The following is a 20,396-nucleotide window of genomic DNA, read 5'->3' as shown; positions in this document are numbered from 1 at the left end:
TCGATTAGCGCAAGTGTTCGAGTGTTGCTATACCAAGATGAATGTCACGAGTTGGAGTTTCGTCGAAAACTGTATTTTATTCCAACTTCTAACCCAGACGACGGATAGACGGACAGACACTGCTCTTATCACAGTATAATATTAGAAAAGGTACATTTTTGTTTTCCCTCATTTTAGACAGAGAAAATATTTTGTTTTGATGAATAGACTTTGCTGTCTAGAAAAGGCATTGAAAGTGTGCACTTACCTTAGAGTTACAGTCATACTTCAACTTACGAGCTTAATGCGTTCCGAGACTGAGCTCGTATGTCAATTTACTCGCATGTTTGTGCAATTTATTTATATATAGAACAATTAAATATATATTGATTGGTTTCCATACTCTAAAAAATGCAAATAAAACACTCAAAACAAGATATTGTAACAGAAAGAACATGTTAGTTATTGTCCTAATTTACCACATGCTTTCAAAAAGCAACAAATAAAAAATCATGCAAGGAAATGTGCTTAACTAAAATGTAAAATTAATTAGGCCTACGTACATACAATAGCAGCTAATGCTAGCATTTGCCAGAGAGGGAGATATAAGTTATCCTTCATTACAACAGTTGACTTTGATAAATTTAGATTTTATCAAAGTCTTAAAAGACAAACTTAGAAGCAAACCTAAAAGCAAACTTTCATTTCTAACTTAATTAACGTAATTGAAATTTCTTCGGCGTTCATAGTTTGAAGTTTCTCGCTAGTTAGCTAATTTTTCTTTTGTTTCGCTTTCACGACTAGCCGGCCGTTCAAGACCTATCTAAGGACGTTTGTCTTTGTCGCCCTTTCAACATGTTGCGATCAGGACAAACATGGGTGTCGCCACAAAGGGTTAATGCACGACCACTAGCCAACTTGTCCGAATGTCTATTTTTATACATTTGATAGACAGAACCGGCCTTTTCACATAGCATCGTTTCAGTTACGCTGTCACCGGCCAATTGTTTATCTTTTATCCCATGCCTGAGCAGTCTCTCCATCAGCGGTCGTGAAGATCGCTGCGCCGTTTAGAAACTATGGTTAGTCCTTTTGCGAACTAAATCCCCTGAATATAATCCTTCTGTTTGATAATTGTGGATGTATTTCTGTCATATTGTTGAGCTAGCTCAATCACGCATACAGATTTCGCATATTTTCAATAATTTTTCGATTAATATCAATTGTTTACTTTGCTTTTCTTTGCATTATCTTTCATTTTACTGGCAAACTTTCGGTCTACGCACAGTACTTTTAATTCACATAATTCTGCTCTGAAAATCGCGCACAAAAACACGGTACAAAAGTATAACCTGAGCAGTTAAAAAATACAGAGTGATGCTGTTCTCATAAAACACATCCGGCATACTTGGCAACTGACTCACGTGCTCGTATCTCAAACATGGCTCGTATGTTAGTGCTAACACTTGCTTAAAAGCTGGCTCGTATATCAAGTTTCTCATACATTGGAGCACTCGTAAGTTGAAGTATTACTGTACCGCAATCATGAACCCTAAACGACTGAAAGTAATAGGAAAAAGGAGATAGGTGTTTGATAAAATTACTCAATTAGTAAGACTACAGTTACTGTACACTCATTTAAGTGAGTTTAAGGTGAGTTTAGGATGAACTTAGAACGGATTAGGCACTTTACATCTGTTTTACTGTTCGTAGAATGTAAAGTCCCTATAACGTAACTGTTCTCGGAACAGTTCACAGTGAACCCTCACTGTCTGACATGAATTGTATTGACATTGAATTGACAAGGTCGTAAAGAGGGGTATAGAAACCTATAGTATTTATCTAATGCAGACATCATGAATAAAAACATCCAACTTTTATATACATACTGTACACATTAAAGATTAGTAATAAACTATCATGCTAACCTTAGTAACAATAGTTAGCTGCAGTAATTTTAGTGTATTTATTGTTATGATCTGCAATAAAATGTACTATTACAAAGTACTATGTGTAATATGTACCACGGAGAGTTTACCTTCAAGACAAACTTATAACATAAACGTTGAATATAACTTTAATGAATTATGCTCACTAAACACACACTTGAAGCTGAGTTTTAGCATGTATTTTACTTAACTTCAACTTTGTCATCGGTTAAAATCTTATCACTGATTGATTTGTTTTCGGACTCATTTTCACTATAAATTGAAACGAATAATGTGGAACTGAAAGAGAGCGAACACCGTATCTCTTTCAGGCGTTGGGGAGGGAATTCGGCAAATAACATATTGGCATCTTTGTTGTTCCGACATATTCAGCACACCGACCGCCAAATTAGAATTTTGAGAGAAATTTTTATTGATGTTATATGGCGAAAAAATGTCGAATGACGGCGCGATAAAACATGGTGTGCCTCATCGTAAGACAAAAAAATAACACAATAAGTTAAGTGTAACCCAGGGTGCACTGTATTTATGTTGTAGGAGCGTATACTGTATTATGTTAGGCTATAATGCCATGCTTCATTATGCTGAGCTATATTATACTGTTATATGGGGCTACACTGTTCTGTGATAACTTATAATGGTCTATATTGTGCTACATGGTGCTATACTAAGTTGTATTCGTTTATATTGTGCCATGCTGTTCTACATGGTGCTATGCTGGTTTCAGACTGAAGGAAAGTGGCAACGAATGCGCTCAGTTTATGTTGAAATGTTGCATCTGCCTCCTCTACTGCCTTGAGAAGTGCATGAAGTACATAAACAGAAATGCGTACATTGTCATAGGTAACTCTATGTCTATGCTAGTTAACGTATATTTTATCCTTTATTACATGTTCTCAAGATAACCATATCAATGTTATTATAAGTAGCCCTATTTCCTAGCTCAATTATGAGTTTTTATAGGCAACTCTGTATATGCATATGCATATATACCGTAAAACCTCTATTCTAATGCCATGTTTATTTGAGCGCTACCTCTAATAGAACATCGCCCTTAATAAAACACCACTATGTGACAAGGGTTGAAAAATACAGCGCCACTCTTTAATTGAACGCCACCTCTAATTGACCGCCACTCTGACATTCTCTGATCTTTATGAACCCCTAAAAGAAAGTGATCAATAGAAAAGTGTCAGCAAAATTGATCTAGTAATGACTAATAATGTTATAATGCCATGATTTTAGTGACGGTGTACCTGATAAGATTGACCGTCACAATCATCAGAACTACACTCTAATTCAAAGTCATTAAGGCATAGACATCCATCCGGTATACTTGTCTTCAGATTTGTCCATAATGTGGTTTACAATTTGACCTAAAGACTAGAACATTTTGATGAATGATGAGACAACTCTTCAGGAACACCATACGACAAAATAACAGTTGTTATTATGGCGTATTCAAGTCTGTGTTCTAATTCCAAATCTTTATGGTTTCTTTCTTTAGCACTTTTAAAGCGACACCATCAAAATAATTAATAGCGGTATCTGGCTAATATTTTTTTACGTTCCTTGATTAACTCGGTCTGTTACCTCGATGTAAATAAAAAATGGTTTAACCAAAATGCTGCTACTGATGGCATGCTGGCCAAAGTTGTGCCACCCGAAAAAAATGTAAAATATAGGCAACATTAGCATTGCTTATTTGTATAAAATCTAATTAAAATAATTATATAATTGCTACTATAAATTTGCTACAATTGTAGTAAAGCATAGCTTCGAGTGTCAGTGATTTTTCATTCATGTGAGTCACACCCTACTCACCGCCTGCAACTAGGCTCTGCACCTCGACTAGCCAAGCTATTGTGCACATGGAGCCTTTGTCAATGGTTTTTAACTGTGTATTTTTTAGTAATTTGCTTTGCTTGGTGAAAATATAAAATTCAATCCAACTTCTGGTTGTCTAATATGTTGGATATAGCAATGGTTTACATAAATTGGAGTTATCTTCAGACTTGATGAAAAGAGTGGTATAGCCATGTGCCTGTAAAGCCGTTTACTGTTTACTACAGCCAGACTCTATTGTATCGATAGTGACAACCAACCACAAAGGTCATTGATATCAACTATTATCAAATCTATGGTGCTTTATTACACAAATTTAGCTCATGTAAGTAACCTAGTAATTTAGCTCGTGTAATCCTTGTAAAGGAGAAATAGACGCAAGTGTTTTTATGCATCAAAATAGTTATAGACTTAGTTTGTCTACTAACTAGTTTTACAGAAAAGTGATTTTGACAAACATCCTTAAGCTTACCATCATCCATCACTGCTCCTTCGTATTTGTTCGCAGCTATCAGCTCAACAAATTTCTGCAAGGCAAGGGTCAAGGCTTTCAACACTTTGCTCAGTAATGTTCTCAGAGTCGTCGCAATCAATACTGTTGGCGATTTCGTCATCTTCCTTGGCAAGGTTCTCATCATGTCTGCGAATACCATCATATCCTACTTCCTGTTTGATGTAGGTTTCCATTTTATATGAAATGTGGGCTTTTTGCATAGTGTATAGTGGAGAGAGGAGAGAGGAAGGAGGATGGAGAAGGGAGGAAGGGAGAGAGTCGAGGGGACGGGGAGAGAAAGTTGAAACGGAGAAAGAGAGTTGAGAAATCGGGTAGAGAGAGTTGAGGAGAGGGAGAGACATAGAGGTGTTAGTGTTCAGAATTGTTGGGTACTTGAGACGAAAAATCTCAAGCCTGTTGTTGAACTTTGATTTGTTCAAGATGTGAGACATTCAGGAGCTAAGGTTAAATTGTAAAATGATTAAAACGAAATCATGAAAATGACTTACACTAAATATGCAATACCTTGTTGCATGAATAGTTACATGCTGAATGTGTTTTATGACAACTTGTTATGCTTTTCCAACCATCAAATGTTATATAAAATGGACTCTTCCACATAAATACTTATTAAAATGAATCTCTTCCCAACTGCTAAGCGTTCACTAGTTATAGTATGCAGTTTTATAGCAGATTGACAAAATATTTTAACGAAAATGTCCTACTTTTAGACTGTTTGCCCATGTGCCAGCAGCTAATTGCGAAACACTTATCAGCTACTCTTTCCAAAGTAGTCTTGTAATTTAGGCAGCTTTCTCTAGCGACACCTCGTATTTTGTCAGCTTTTGTTGGAGTCATTCTCTCTTGATTTTCTCCATATACTTTTTTGCTGATGTATGTAAGCATGAAGAATGGGTAGGAAATAAAATTATCTGGTTTTGAGTGTGTATGTTGTTGTAATTTTACAAATCTTATTGTTCTAGTCATGGTTCCTAGCAGTGAATCGGAGGGAGGGAGTGAACCTGTATACTGGAGTAGTCTTAGGACTTAGTAAACTGTATGTTTCATGTTTAAACATGCATTACCAATATTTATATTTCTAATAGCCATGATGCACTTTATAAATACAGTGCCAGCTTATCGGGATGCATTGTCGTTGCAGCGACACAACAAAGATCTTCCATATGGTATGAAGAATTTCTACATTCTGCCAATTCTTGCAGTGGCCATATTTTCTTATCTCATTGCCCATTGCTTCCTCAGCAGCTTTGAAGTAAGTCTTTGCTTTATGCATACTCCCTTCTATTTACTGTATATATCCTATTTACGTACTGTATACTCCCATCTATTTATTGTATATTCCTTTCTATGTACTGTATACTCCCTTTTATTTACTGTATATTCCTTTCTACGTACTGTATACTCCCTTCCATTTATTGTATATTCCTTTTTATGTACTGTATACTCCCTTCTATTTGCTGTATATTCCTTTCTACGCACTGTATACTCCCTTCCATTTACTGTATAATCCTTTCTAAGTACTATATACTCCCATTTATTTGCTCTATATTCCTTTCTACATACTGTATACTCCCATCTATTTGCTGTATATTCCTTTCTATGTACTGTATACTTCCATCTATTTGCTGTATATTCCTTTCTATGTACTGTATACTCCCTTCCATTTTTTGTATAATCCTTTCCAAGTACTAGAAATTCCGCTGTCATACAGCCCACGACCAAAGTGATATTGGAAAAAAGAAATGGTACTGATGGTTGAGAAATGCAATATTAGCAGTCAAATGGCACTGCAGTGCAATAGGATAACTGCAATGGTAGCTGTAATGTACTGGGTGTGGGTGTTATTATATACAACAAACAGCAATAATGAAAGGAAAAGATTATATGTTTATATCTCTCCCCCTGCAATAGGAGAAATGCAATATTGGCCAATATTAGAAGTAAAATGCACTGATATTATTAGAATAACCAATATTATTAATATAGTAATAATAGAAAACCAATGCACAATTTTGTTTACATTTTAAAATGTCATAGCGAACAATATCAAGAAGTTGTGATATATAGATTTTTAGAAAATCTATTTAACAAAACTATTTAGAAAAAATAATAACAGTAACATATTGCCCATCATCGATGTTGTTAGTGTGACTATAACACTTCAATAGTCATCCAAACTTATAATTAAATATTGTAATAATCTCATAAGAATCGTTAGAAAAAATATCATCGTCATTTCCTTTACTTTCACTGCTTTGGACATCAGTTAGAATACCAAAGTACTTAAAAGTGTCCAAAATGTCAGTTAATTTAAAATCGGCAAAAAAGAAACGATTATATTTCAGTACGTCTACGTTAATTACAGAAACCTTCGGCAATTCGGCAATGCTATAGACTGGTGAAATGTGCACGTTATTTTTTCGTGAAATACACACGACTTGATGGTTCTATTCTCTGTCGCACGGCGTTTCGTTTGCCGATCTTAATTTTGATAAAAGTAAGGCTTGGCAAGTTTTAATAACGATTTTCGGCCAAACTAATCTGTCTATTTGTGTATAATCCGATCAGATGGGTAAGTTTTAAGAGACTGTCGACAATTTACAAAGACTTGGTAACATATTTAAATAGGTTTTTATGTGTTTTTTGTATCGTTATTATACTTAAACGACTCCATTGAAAAATGGTTAAATTTGTTGATGAGATTTTGGTACAAGGGTTTGCGACGGTATTGATGAATAATTTTCGTGAGTTGTGTGCACATGCATTTATCATAAAACTCAACCAATCGCTCCTCTCGTGTTTGGTCGTGGGACTATATACTCCCATTTATTTGCTGTATATTCCTTTCTACGCACTGTATACTCCCTTCCATTTGCTGGATGATCTTTTCTAAGTACTGTATACTCCCATCTATTTACGGTATATTCCTTTCTGCGTACTGTATAGTCCTTCCTATTTACTGTATATTTCCTTTTATGCACTATAGCTGCTCTTTACGTATTGTACCATCCCTACTATTTACTGTGCATTGTTTTCCATGTATAGTGGATGTCTTTTAATGTGATCTCTTTTGTTAACACCAAAAGTGATAACAATAACCGATTGATAGTATTAAACAAAAAAATGAAAATTGCCATTTTATCATTTCTTAGGTGTCACAAAAATAGACCTAAATAAATGAAATAATGTATTTAATAAACAATAAAACTTACAACACAGTAAAATACATTATTTAGGAAATTGTCCAGCTTTGTCTGCTTCACATCTTTTAGCAGCGAGTCATTTATAAAGGACTCATACCCATAATGCAGACGGAATTCTGAAGATTTATTTTGCGTTCCCAGTCGTAGCACGCAAAGATCTCGCATTTTCTTATTTGTTGGAATGTGCGCTGCTGGTTGATCTTTCTCTACTTCATCGTCAGCGCCTACTTGATTCCTCCCCGCCTGTGCAACAGCCTCGCAAGGGCCTCCGTTAACTTTGCCACCTGAAGGTTATTGTCCGCTGCCATCCACTCCTCAGAGTCGGTTTGCGTCACGTCACATGGTTTTTAACCAACAATGTCCTCCATCCAGGTGGTTGAAGTGGTACATGAGAAACCACTTTTTTGCACCAGTTTGAATTGCTTCTTCCGGAACACGCTTCCACGACATGGCCAACAAATGACTTCATAACGGCTCCATATATTTTGTTTGTTCAGCTGAAAAGCTTACCGTAAGTCCTCATGATCAAGCCGCGCGGCTTGTGCTCAAAACCAGATAACTCACGAAAGAAAAAATAATCCTCCAACAAGCCGCATATGCCCATAGATCGCGGCTAATGACTGAGGTTTTGTCATCCTTGACCCCTTCAGGAGCGAGAGTGTTGAGAAGAGTTTCGCTATACCCCCGTCATTTTGAATTAGAAAACAGGCTACATCAGTACATGTGAAAAGAATTTTCTTTTACTTCCAAGTTCGAATTAAAATTTCCAAACCCTTGCATCAAGAACTTACATGCCATGTCTCAGCTAGATTTTTATTGCGCTGTTAGAGAGCTTCACGTTTATGGCAAGATGCCGGTCAAGAATGAAACGGTTTTAATAACCTATGACTGTGGTGAGTTAAACATTAGCGATAAATTCTTCTTTAGTCTAAACTATTCCATAAACATGACCTTGAAAATAAACGAGTAGGTCGCCAAATTCCCGTACATAAGAGTGTATCATGACTGCGATTCTATGGTTATAGCGCGGAACTGAGCAGAGACCGCATTCATTGAGAAGCCGCCCTAAGCCTCACATAAGTTTGAAAAACTTGGCTTTAGCCGCGGCCTATGACCTTGAACCAGACGCCGCTCCCAACGACAAGCCACGCAGCTTGAGCATAAGGACTTACGGTATAGCCCATATAAGTCTATATAATGCTTATGACGACTCGTCTGGTATCTGTACAAAAACATTAATTATGTATCACAAAATTAACCAATTTTCCCAAAACTGAACCACAATAGATTTTAGAAATTGGGCTATCATTTATCCACAACAGAATGAAGCAGTTACTTTCTTTATACCCAGAATTAACAGCATAACATCGCGGTTTCCAAATTGTTAATTTCTGGTTTGGAAAAAATTGATACCAATAACCGATGTACTGATTACAGTGAACAGCTCATTTGTATATTGTAAATTTGAGTGGGATTGAGGAATTCTGATAATGTTAACCGATTGATAACATTATCCCTGATTACGTTAAGCGGCATCCACTGTATTGTGTATTTTTTCTCTTTACTGTATATCTCCCTCTGCTTCACATGCCCTTGTATGTAATGTATATTGTTTTTCATGTCTGTACATTCACTTTTCTGCCCTAGAGGTGTATGTACAGTAGATGTGCATACAGAAGTGTACATTCTTTTCTATGTACTTTTCAGTTTCTTCAATGCACATGTACTATATATTCTCTATTATGTGCTGTATAATATTTTCCTTGAACTGTATAATCTCATCCGCGTATTGTATAATCTCTTCCATGTACTGTTCATTCTTTTCCATGTACTGCATGTATATTCTCTTCCAATTACTGTATATTCTATTTTATGTTCACTCTATTCTCTTTCATGTACAGTCATACTTCAATTTACGAGTGCCCTAACATACAAGAAACTTGAGATACGAGCCAGCTTTTAAGCAAGTTTTAGCACTAATATGCGAGCCATGTTTGAGATACGAGCACACGAGTCAGTGGCCAAGTATGTCGGATGTGTTTTATGACAACATCATCACTCTGTATTTTTCAACTGCTCCGGTTATACTTTGGCATCGTGTTTTTGTGCGCGTTTTTCAGTGCAGAATCATGTGAACTAAAATTACTGTTCCCTGTTCGTAGACCGAAAGTTACCGGTACAGTGTCGGGTATGCAAAAAAAAGCGAATGATAAGAATTGATATTAGACGTGAAATTATTTAAAATTATGAGAAAGGTGTACGGGCGATTGAGCTGGCTCGCCAGTGTGACAGAAATACATCGACAATATGCACAATTATCAAACAGAAGGATAATGTAGCATAGGATAAAGCAAAAGGACTAACCATGGTTTCCCAAGGGCATAGCGATCTTCACGACGAGATAGAGAGACTGCTCATGCTTTGGATAAAAGACAAACAATTAGCCGGCGACAGCACAACTGAAACGATACTGTGTGAAAAGGCCGGTGTTATCTGTCAAGACTATAAAAATAGTCATTCGGACAAGTTGGCTAGTGATCATGCATTCGCCCTTTTTGATCTGATCCCACCTGTTCATCCTTTTTGCAACATATTGAAAGGGTGACAAAGGCAAGCATCCGTGGATAGGTTTCTCTTGAAATGACCGGTGAAAGCGGAACAAAGAAAAAATTAGCTAAGCTGCGAGAAGAAATTTAAAACTATGAACGCCAAAGAAATTTTAATTGCATTAAGTTTAAAACAAAAGTTTGCTTCTAAGTCTGTGCATCAGAATCCTAATTTATGAAAGTCAAATGTTGTAATGAAGGATAACTTTTCTCTCCCTTTTTGGCAAATGCTAGCGTTAGCTGCTATTGTATGTATTTAATTTTACATTTTAATTAACTCCATTTTCTTGCATTATTTGTTGCTTTCTGAAAGCATGTGGTAAGTTAGGACAATTACCAACATGTTTTCTGTTACAGTATCTTGTTTTAAATGTTTTTTTTTGTGTTTTTCAGACTATGACAACCAATCAGTATATATTTAATTGTTAATAATATATAGATAAATATAAATAAATAATATATAAATAAATTGCACCATCATGCAAGTAAACTGACATACGAGCGCAGTCCCAGAACGCATTAAGCTCGTAAGTTGAAGTATGACTACACTGTACATTTTTTGTTTGTTGCTGTATTTCTCTATTTATTCACATCTTGTAGATGTTAGTTGATACACTTCTGCTGTGTTTCTCTTATCTATTTAATCACATCTTGTAGATGTTAGTTGATACACTACTACTGTGTTTCTCTTATCTATTTAATCACATCTTGTAGATGTTAGTTGATACACTACTACTGTGTTTCTCTATTTAATCACATCTTGTAGATGTTAGTTGATACACTTCTGCTGTGTTTCTCTTATCTATTTAATCACATCTTGTAGATGTTAGTTGATACACTACTACTGTGTTTCTCTATTTAATCACATCTTGTAGATGTTAGTTGATATACTTCTACTGTGTTTCTCTTATCTATTTAATCACATCTTGTAGATGTTAGTTGATACACTTCTGCTGTGTCTCTCTATTTAACCACATCTTGTAGATGTTAGTTGATACACTACTACTGTGTTTCTCTTATCTATTTAATCACATCTTGTAGATGTTAGTTGATACACTACTACTGTGTTTCTCTATTTAACCACATCTTGTAGATGTTAGTTGATACACTACTACTGTGTTTCTCTATTTAATCACATCTTGTAGATGTTAGTTGATACACTACTACTGTGTTTCTCTATTTAATCACATCTTGTAGATGTTAGTTGATACACTACTACTGTGTTTCTCTTATCTATTTAATCACATCTTGTAGATGTTAGTTGATACACTACTACTGTGTTTCTCTTATCTATTTAATCACATCTTGTAGATGTTAGTTGATACACTACTACTGTGTTTCTCTATTTAATCACATCTTGTAGATGTTAGTTGATACACTTCTGCTGTGTTTCTCTATTTAATCACATCTTGTAGATGTTAGTTGATACACTTCTGCTGTGTTTCTGTGAAGATGTTAAGATCAATGATGGAACTCCAGAGAAACCCTACTATATGAGCAAAAACCTCATGGTACGTCTTTCTTCCATACCTTCTTTCTTCGTATATTTACACTTGTACCTTCCTACACCTGCAAAGGTGTAGGTAGTTTTTGTTTTTGTACAAAACAATTGTTGTCTGTTAAGTGTTAATATAATATAATATTAATTGCTGTCCCGAAATTAGTGACGATAAGAAAGCTTATTTAAAGATGAACTTGCACAAAAGTTTTGTATATTTTATCAGAAAGTATCAGTATTTTTCTATCATTTGCGATTGTTTTCGATGTTTGAGTTGATCTTATTGCCAGGATGTTGTAAGACTAAATTCGATATAACTTTATCGCCATTATACCGCTTAAAAGTTGATTAAAATGCTCAAAAGAAAATTCCGTGCACAATGATGTCACTAGTTGCTATCGTTGTGATAGTTGATATCGGCTATTACATTCAAGTTGAATCGTTTTTCGGTCTCTGCAATTATAGATGTCATAATCGCACTTTTGCCTGATCTGAGTGTTTTAACCATTTTCAAGTTTCATTGATTTTAATCTTGAAGCATCCTGGCAATCAAATCACGTCTCATGATCAGATCACATCAAAAACATTCATAAATGATAGGAAAATTCCTCTGCTTTCTGTTAAAATTTGCAAAAAGTTAGGAGCAAGTTCATCTTTAAAAGCTGAGCGGACAACCTCTAAATGGTTTTACCTACGAGCTGTTTGCTGTCTAGCTAGCAGAGACAGTGTATTTGTGTTCTCTTGACTTGCAGGAAGTAATTGTGTCTAGTCAGGTATGTCTGCTCATGTTATGCTACTTTTGGTTGATTTCTCAACTATCAAATGGCTATCAAATTAATAGGCAATTGACTCTCACAGACAAATTGTATTGCGCTTTTTTTGCTCAATTTGATTGGAGTTGACGTTTGTTGACATTTCTTCTAGTTATTTCGCAAGATAATTGCTGGCATAAATGTATGGTGAGCTAATCAAACTGTGGGTAGGTTGGTTATTTGCTAGCTGAAGATTTTGCTAGCTGGGTATCACGAGCTGAAGATCTGTCAGCACTAGTTGAGAAGTTGAAACTAAAGGCCTGTACTACATTGATGAACGGCATTGCTGACGCTGCTAATTTAGGATATTCCTCAGGCTACACACACGCCATGTTGGCACAAGGATTGACCTTTGAGAATTGATCTCAGTTCGGTGAAGGTCATGATGTTCTGCTTTAAGTTTAAAATTTTAAGTATTGTCAGCATATTTATTGTCAAATAAGGTTAATCCACAATTTGTGATAGCAACAATATTTGTGCAATTATTCGTTCTTGTTTTTGCTCAAGTAAAAATCGCTAGATGTTGACAAGGAAAACAGTCGAGTATGAAAATACTTCAGATACTGACATCAAACTATAGAAAAAGGGGATTTCATTACTAAAAGACTTTTACAGAATATTTTTAAACAGGTCCAATTTACATTAATGGCTTTCGTATGTCTATTACTTGCAAAAATAATATTGATTATTGCATTACTGTATTGTTAGTATTATTACTAGTAGCCCGGTAGTCCTTTATGTCATCAGAGATTGTCTGGTGTGTTGATAGAGCGCAGAGATTAAGGATCTTCATTACTATTCTGAATTACTAGAAGGTGGCTAATTGGTGCACATGTTAGTCTACCAAACTGAATGTCACGAGTTTGAATTCCGTATGATGTTATTTTGTTAACCTCCAAGCCTGTCTTCAGACTGACGGACACGGCTCTTATTATAGTAAAGACGGACACGGCTCCTATTATAGTAAAGAATAGCTGCGCTACTCGGTGTTGCCCGGGTAATAAAAGAGTTTTTGGTCAGAAAATTGATTTGCATTGAGCATATAACAACATTTGCCATTCTAACTTTTAAACTTCATATCATGAGGAAAATGTTTTGCGCTGGTCAAATAAATTAAAAAAATTAAAACGACTATAAAAAGGGTTTAGATGTAAGTGTGAAATAATTAGCAAGTAATAGCTCAAGTCGGTTTTGCTATGATTACAATAAAATATGATTCAGTAATGATACAATTAATACAAACTGAGAAAACAAAATAAAGATTCTGAATATGTAGAATTAATAATAACATATCCTGCATAGAAATGTGTGTGTGTGTATAAAAAAGGTTACTGTTCCACCAGAAGCTATCCATCAAAACTCTGAATACGAACATGCAGAGACAATATAATTGTCTACGCGAGAAGTATAGGCCTTGACCCCAGATATAGTAATCGAACCTTATGAAAAATATTTCTTAACAGGGGCATCGTAACGCGTGTCCGCATCAGTAAAATAATCAGCGTGCGCTATAGCTGGACGCACCTACAGACGACCAACTTTGAGAAATATATAAATAGATTATAGTACAAGGTTATCATAACAGATACTAACCTTTTTGTTGTGTTTTGCACATAGTGATGTTGGTCATTATATACTACCTGTGTCCTATATTCACTAAGAATATGCCTTTTTCGAACCACACAACCTCGGTATTCCAGATCAGCTTTCATTTTAATATTTCTCTTTTTTAGGTTCTCAGGCTTTGAATAGTTACAATCGTTACAACAGTTAGAATCATTACAAAACTGAATTTTGACAACGTAACATCAGTTTCTTTTGGCAGCCGTATGATACTTTTATGGAAGTTACTAATTGTATTTAAATCATGTATGTTAATTGTAGCGTAAAACCACACAAACGTGATTGGTAAATGGACTTTTTAAGCCTAGAAATTGTGTCTGATGATCCACTAATATCCTAGTAGTCTAAGAATGATTGACTAGCAAACAGCAGGTTTAGATTCATTTCCCAAAAAAGACAACAAATGTGTTTGTGCAACAAATGCTCTTAAAAACAGGCACACAACCTCTGCTTGCAGTAAGCATAGCAGACATACTTAATCTCACACACTAAATTCTCAAGTTTCATTTTTGCAGAAATTTGTCGCCAACAGCAGCAAGGCTATCAACAAACAGGATAAAGTTAACACGGATCAAACCGATGCATCTGCTAGTGAGAGAGAGGTGCTTGCAGCGGGTGACGTCTCGGCTGACGAAGTGCGTTTAACCGTGAACTAAGGCTAAACGGTTTACTGTTCGATGAGGTTATACTTTCAAGATGAGAACTGTAGACCTGTCTCCTGTTGGATATGAATACTTACTGATTGGTGGATTGATGAGCTATGCTATTGCTAATACAGTTTGAAATATTTGCAATATGGCTCCTATCTTTATATGTTTGTTACTCCTACGTCTTTAGTCCTTATCATATTGCTCATTTTTATATATTCTTGTATTTGTATGTTTTTCGCTTTAAAGCTCATTAAACGGACAGCTTTTTGCATTTTGTCTTTACAACATGTGTCCAAAGTTGTAGTAAATACCATATCACAATTTCCATCAATTCTCTTTATTTTGGATGACTTCAATATAAATCACTCGCAATGTCATTAAGTATTACAAACATGATTATTTTTAAAAACAAGTTATTGTATTTTGAAGAATCATTTTATATTATACGTACATAGTTGCTACTTACTAACAAATCTTGAATGGACGGATCATTATCATAGAATGTTAAACAAGACAACTTCAATAAAACAGAAATCTTATGAAAAGCTAAGCAGTTGGTTAACAAACAGCAAAAAAGAAAGACAAATTTAACAGTCATTGTACAAATTGGCTTTGTAGTGACATCACTGATTGCTGCTGACATGAATTTTCATGACTACAACAGCGTAACATGACAGCTTAAAATGTTCGTCAAATTTTAGATGCCAGATGATCTTGATATATTCACTGATTCTTGATTGTTCACATACAACATAAATATTATAGTAAACGGAAATATCTTGCTTCTTAGCAGTCAACTTCTCTAACATGGACAAAAGCATTTTTTCCAGTCTGCCAGACATCACTATATTCAGTAGCCAACGACTGGTCACGTCACACGGCCATCTTCATCTCTGTGAGATTGTTAAAACAGTCAACCTCTCGTGACCCTGCTTCAACACTGTCACTCACATGTAAAACTTCTGGCTTGTTCATAGCAAGTATCGGTAATCGACAGAGTTCAACATCGTGAACTGAGAACTCTAGCAATATCATCATTTCTTGAGATGCCTGCAAACATAGCTAATATACAGCACACAAACTCATGACTAAAACCTCAATTCAAAATAGGAAGTTTAATGCTAACTATGCTTGTTGAAAGGCTCTCACCTTGTGCAAGTTTTTATCTACTCCGGTGACTCTTTTAATTTGTTCTTCACTAAGTTTCATTTCAGCAGTTTGTACTAAACTGATATCTTGCAGCTGACGTATGATTTGTTGAGCCAAATCATGCTGTGCGTCACAGTGAAATATTACTACTAAACAACCATGCCCAGGGGGCCGTTCCTTCACTCCAACTGTATATGGAATAACACAGTCGGCTGTTTTGAAGGAAAGTCCAACAGAATTCAAAGGTTCCGTAGTTGGCAATGGTAGGTATTCAGTTAAAGCGGTTGATCGTTTGATAAAGGCGTAGTTGTTTTCACCAGGCACTGGTGTGAAGTCGTGAATGTTGTTCCAGTTGTTATTAAAAGGACTCAGGCCAGCTGCACGAAGGTGTTCAAGAAGAAGTGGATATTGAAACTGAAAACAGCCAAATTTAATAGCTGTGGTAGATTCAATGATAGGTTGAGTTACACAACACAGCAGTGCCTCAATTTTCTTGCAATCTCTTGTTCTAAATTGTTGACAGCAAGTCGCAATTACGCAATTGTTGCTGTCTCTCACAAATATGCTAGTTTTTATGGCAGCTAAAAACACTCTGCAATTTGTACAGTCATCAATGGTAACAGCTGCACAATGATCAAAAACGTAAATGTCGCAGTTCTCACAATTCCTAATAATAAACTGTTGTCCATTTATCGTTCCTGGCATACGCCCAACCACTTCGCCTGACAATTTGTCCAAAATAAAGTTGCTCATATCTAATTTCTCTCGTTTATCCCATGAATATTGTTTGGGCGCTTCATCTTCCGATAACTCTTCACGAGCATTACCACCTGCAATGAGTTTACTCCAAATACAACCCATTTGAGTATTTCAAAGCCAATTGCTAATGGATGTTCTTACACACCGGAAACCAAATGGATTTCTTTTCCAAAGCAACGCAACAACAGCAAAGTCAGGTGACCTTCTAACATTTTTATTAGATTGTAGAAATTGATGCCAAATCCGTAATATGTATTCAAGGAATAATTCTACTCAAGGTGTCTATGTCAATGAATTTTTTCTATTGATGGGTCTGTCGATTAGTAACTTTGAGCCTGTGCGTAGAGATTACAATTTGACGCCTGAACTCTTTCTAAGCTATGTGATGCAACATATGAATCGCAGTGTAAGATCCCCTTTAGCCAAGTCAGGTTGTGCCGCACTACGTTTTCACGGCTATAATGTAGGTGACTTGATTTGGATTATTGCTATACGAACTCGGCATCCATTTAGATCGCTGCTACTATCGGGCAGTCTAACTTCCTGTTTGACTAGTAACGCCATATGTATATTTTTAATAAGCCAACTTATTTTACCCCACAGTTAAGCTTTTCCATTACATTGTAGATTTTTGTTTAATTATCAGGATAAAAATTACATATTTCTATTTTTGCTTAGATTAGAAATCCTGGGTTACACAGACAGTCCTGCCAACCCAAGAGTGGGGCAATGCGTGAGATTTGGTTTTGGGGCAATTGATGTATTAATGATAGTATATATAAAATTGTGGAAATTGGGGCAAAAATCTCACGCATTTCTCACGCATTTTCATTTTTTCTTTGGGGTGATTGCGTGAGTCTCACGCCCAATGCGTGAGAGTTGGCAGGTATGTACACAGACATAATTTCGGCAATTTGTGCAGCACTAGTTTGCTTCCAAAGCATTTTACTTTTGGAGGCGTTTCGTATTTATTTACGTATGCTTAGGCACAGGATCAATTTTATTTGAACTTTGGGCACGGCATGTCGCGTTCTGATTTCGTTAGCTTCAGTTGTAAACAAGTATGTTTGCACTAATTCAATTTAAAAGTATAAAAAAGTGCTCTAAGAGAGACTTGCTACAGTAGATCGTGGGTTAGTGAGGCTTAATGGGTAAAGCATCATTACTTTTTTCTTTCGTAAGGACTAGATTAGACTCATGTGTCACAGTTTCTAATGACAGCCTTAACAGTCAGTATATTTTTATGCCATAATTTTATTCATTATATCTATTATATAATGAATTATATATAATGGAGGGGGCTGTATATCATTGATGAGACCAAAATGCTATCTGGTCAGAAATAGACTAATCCGCTATTTGCCAGACCATTTCATTCCTATTCAAAAGAAACCACAGAATAGAATCAAACACAATTTCTATGAACCTAATTAATCATTTGATAAAATTATTTTCTGACAGACCGATACAATTTGTTTCATGAACAGTTTCTGCCAGGAGTGCTGCCATTGCGCTAACGAACCAATATTCTCACATTGAGTTATAAATATATCATACATAACTTATTTCTCTATGTTGTATTATTATCTTGCTTATTATATATTATAATAATTACATTTTTAATGGTAACTTAATTAGCTAAAAACAAGTATATAAATTTAAACAAAGATTTAAAAGTCAAATGAAATGTTACATAAAATTGTTTGCCTATAAACACTTCAACAGTGATATACAACCATTTAACCTCACTATCATGTTTATCAGACTCGCATATTACTATTTAGTTGCTATCATGAAGGATTGTTAAGGACACGTGGAGTTATACCCGTGAAGAATGTAGGAGTGAGACATAGGAGTGAGGCAGCAACTTTAATTGCTTGACAAATCTCCCTTACAATATTCAAGAGTCTGAGTGCAGGATCCGTTTCATGTCGAACATGTAATTCTTGCACTTGTGGTCAATCTACCGCATCGTTGCATTTTTACTGTTAAACCATTGGCTTGGGCTGAGCAGAAAAATCTGATAATCAATTGCTTATAAATGAGCATGTAAATTGTGGTTATGTAGTGCTAATTTTGTTAGCCAATAAGTTTCACGCCGAGGGCTACTCTACCTTGTGAAACTGCTTCTGGCAGCTAGTTATGAGCCGCGTATGCCAGTTTATGCCAAATACTGACAATTTAACTATGCTGCTATTTGGTCATGATCACGCTTTTACTTATTGTCTGCAGCAAAAACATGGGAGACTGGGCTACACTGCACTAGAGACTGGGCTAGACTGGGCAATGCACTCAGCTACAAGTTAATTTTTTGTTTTTTATTTTTGTGTTTAGTGTAGGTATTATGTCAGTTTTGCATACCTAACCGTTAATTCTTTAGTCAGTTTTGTGTTTAATCAATTGGGTGTGAATAATTCACTGAATTATTCAAAACGATTATTTTATTTAGCCAATCACAACGAGGCAACTTAACTTAGCAAAAGTCGCTAGTAGATAGATACACCAAATTATATACTAACACGTATACCTAAGGCTTAGCTGACACAGAGAGCTACCAATAATTGACTGATAGCTGATTTTTAGTTGATGAATGTGATTAAAGCTTATCGCTTGCAACGTATTTGCAACTAAATGCATATACTCCATCAGCCAACTAAGTTTACTGAATATGATAAAAAGAGTTGGATTAGTAATATTTGTGCTCCGGTGTAGATTGGCTGAAACAAAGCAATGACACAGGACGAAGGATTTTGATAGTTTGAGGCAATCATGATTTGTCTAACCTACAAAGTCTGCTGCCAAGATTTTGTGTCACAGATTTGAGTTTTGACAGTACTTCAATATTGTGCAAATAAATTCTTGAAAGAGGCAACGATACATACAGCATCATCTTTACTTAATTTCCATGGAATATTTTAACCGTAGAGTTTTTTTTACTGGCTTCAGCAAAAGGAATTTGATGGTTCTAAGAATGTTTGTGTTGCATTTGAGCTTGTGGTTGTAGGTTGAGATGATTTTATATTTAAAGGAAGCTCGAAGTCACTGTCGCAGCAGTTTTTTAGTTTTTGAGCGCCAAAATATGATTTTTCTCCGAAAAAAGAAGCTTTACAACTGGTAAACTTTGTGACTTTTATTATAGTGGTCCTAGATGAATGCCCGGCATTGCACAGGTAAACACAGCTTATAAACAGTGGCAGGTAATGTAGTTGCCATTGGCTAAGTTGACTAATTTGCCAATGGCAAAATTAGCAAATTGGTTAATTTGACTAAGTTAAGCTAGTTATTTAATTAGCTAATTATATTAATAAATATAATTATCAACTTATTATAACATGAGCTGTTAAGCCAGCTCAAGTGGCATTATGCGTATTTTAGCCGATGTAATGAATATGTGCACAATCATTCCATTGTATAGCAAGTAGGCCATGTGGCTTAGTGGGTTAGCTCGTCTGTATGCAGACCTTGAGGTTCCAAATTCAAATCTGGTGTAGAGCGGATTTTGCGTTTATAAAAAAACTTTATCGCTCTAACTGGACAGATCAACAAACAAACCAACAGAGAAATTTATGACAAACATTGTGATTTATATATATATATTTATACATATCTATGTTTGTGATTATTTACATAAAGTGTTACACTTATTATAGAACATTGCCTTAACCAGTAACAGTTCATAATTTTTCAAGTCTGTAGTATATAGTATAGTCTATAATATTTCTGGGGTACATGCTTTCCTTTTATCTAAGTTTTATTCAAGCCCTTTGGTATTGTCCTGCACTCATAGATGTATACGATACATCTATTGC

General features: G+C 35.5%; 2 protein-coding genes across 2 annotated transcripts in view; one reads left to right on the top strand and one right to left on the bottom strand.

The window, feature by feature from the left end:
• Positions 1 to 15,004, top strand: part of LOC137392039 (choline transporter-like protein 1) — a 31,213-nt gene extending 16,209 nt beyond the window's left edge. Inside the window, exons 12-16 of the mRNA XM_068078648.1 lie at positions 2,656 to 2,771; positions 4,282 to 4,448; positions 5,429 to 5,539; positions 11,512 to 11,607; positions 14,545 to 15,004. Of these exons, the coding sequence (XP_067934749.1) occupies positions 2,656 to 2,771; positions 4,282 to 4,448; positions 5,429 to 5,539; positions 11,512 to 11,607; positions 14,545 to 14,685 (631 nt within the window). The 3' untranslated portion in view covers positions 14,686 to 15,004. The remainder of the gene's footprint in view (positions 1 to 2,655; positions 2,772 to 4,281; positions 4,449 to 5,428; positions 5,540 to 11,511; positions 11,608 to 14,544) is intronic.
• A 144-nt stretch (positions 15,005 to 15,148) lies between these two features.
• LOC137392040 (protein XRP2-like) lies at positions 15,149 to 16,738 on the bottom strand. Its single transcript, XM_068078649.1, has 2 exons — positions 15,829 to 16,738; positions 15,149 to 15,729 (listed from the first exon to the last, which is right to left on the bottom strand). The coding sequence occupies exons 1-2, from the start codon at positions 16,687 to 16,689 to the stop codon at positions 15,553 to 15,555; spliced, it is 1,038 nt and encodes a 345-aa protein (XP_067934750.1). The 5' UTR covers positions 16,690 to 16,738; the 3' UTR covers positions 15,149 to 15,552.
• Positions 16,739 to 20,396: the final 3,658 nt, after the last annotated feature.

This window comes from Watersipora subatra, chromosome 3 (genome assembly GCF_963576615.1).
Source record: "Watersipora subatra chromosome 3, tzWatSuba1.1, whole genome shotgun sequence".
NCBI classification, from domain to species: domain Eukaryota; kingdom Metazoa; phylum Bryozoa; class Gymnolaemata; order Cheilostomatida; family Watersiporidae; genus Watersipora; species Watersipora subatra.
This window is presented reverse-complemented; position numbering and strand designations above follow the sequence as displayed.

Coding starts and splice junctions, on each gene's coding strand:
- LOC137392040 (XM_068078649.1), bottom strand. CDS start 16,689: ATGGGTTGTATTTGGAGTAAACTCATTGCAGGTGGTAATGCTCGTGAA. Junction 15,730..15,828: donor TAGATAAAAACTTGCACAAG/GTGAGAGCCTTT, acceptor CTATGTTTGCAG/GCATCTCAAGAAATGATGAT.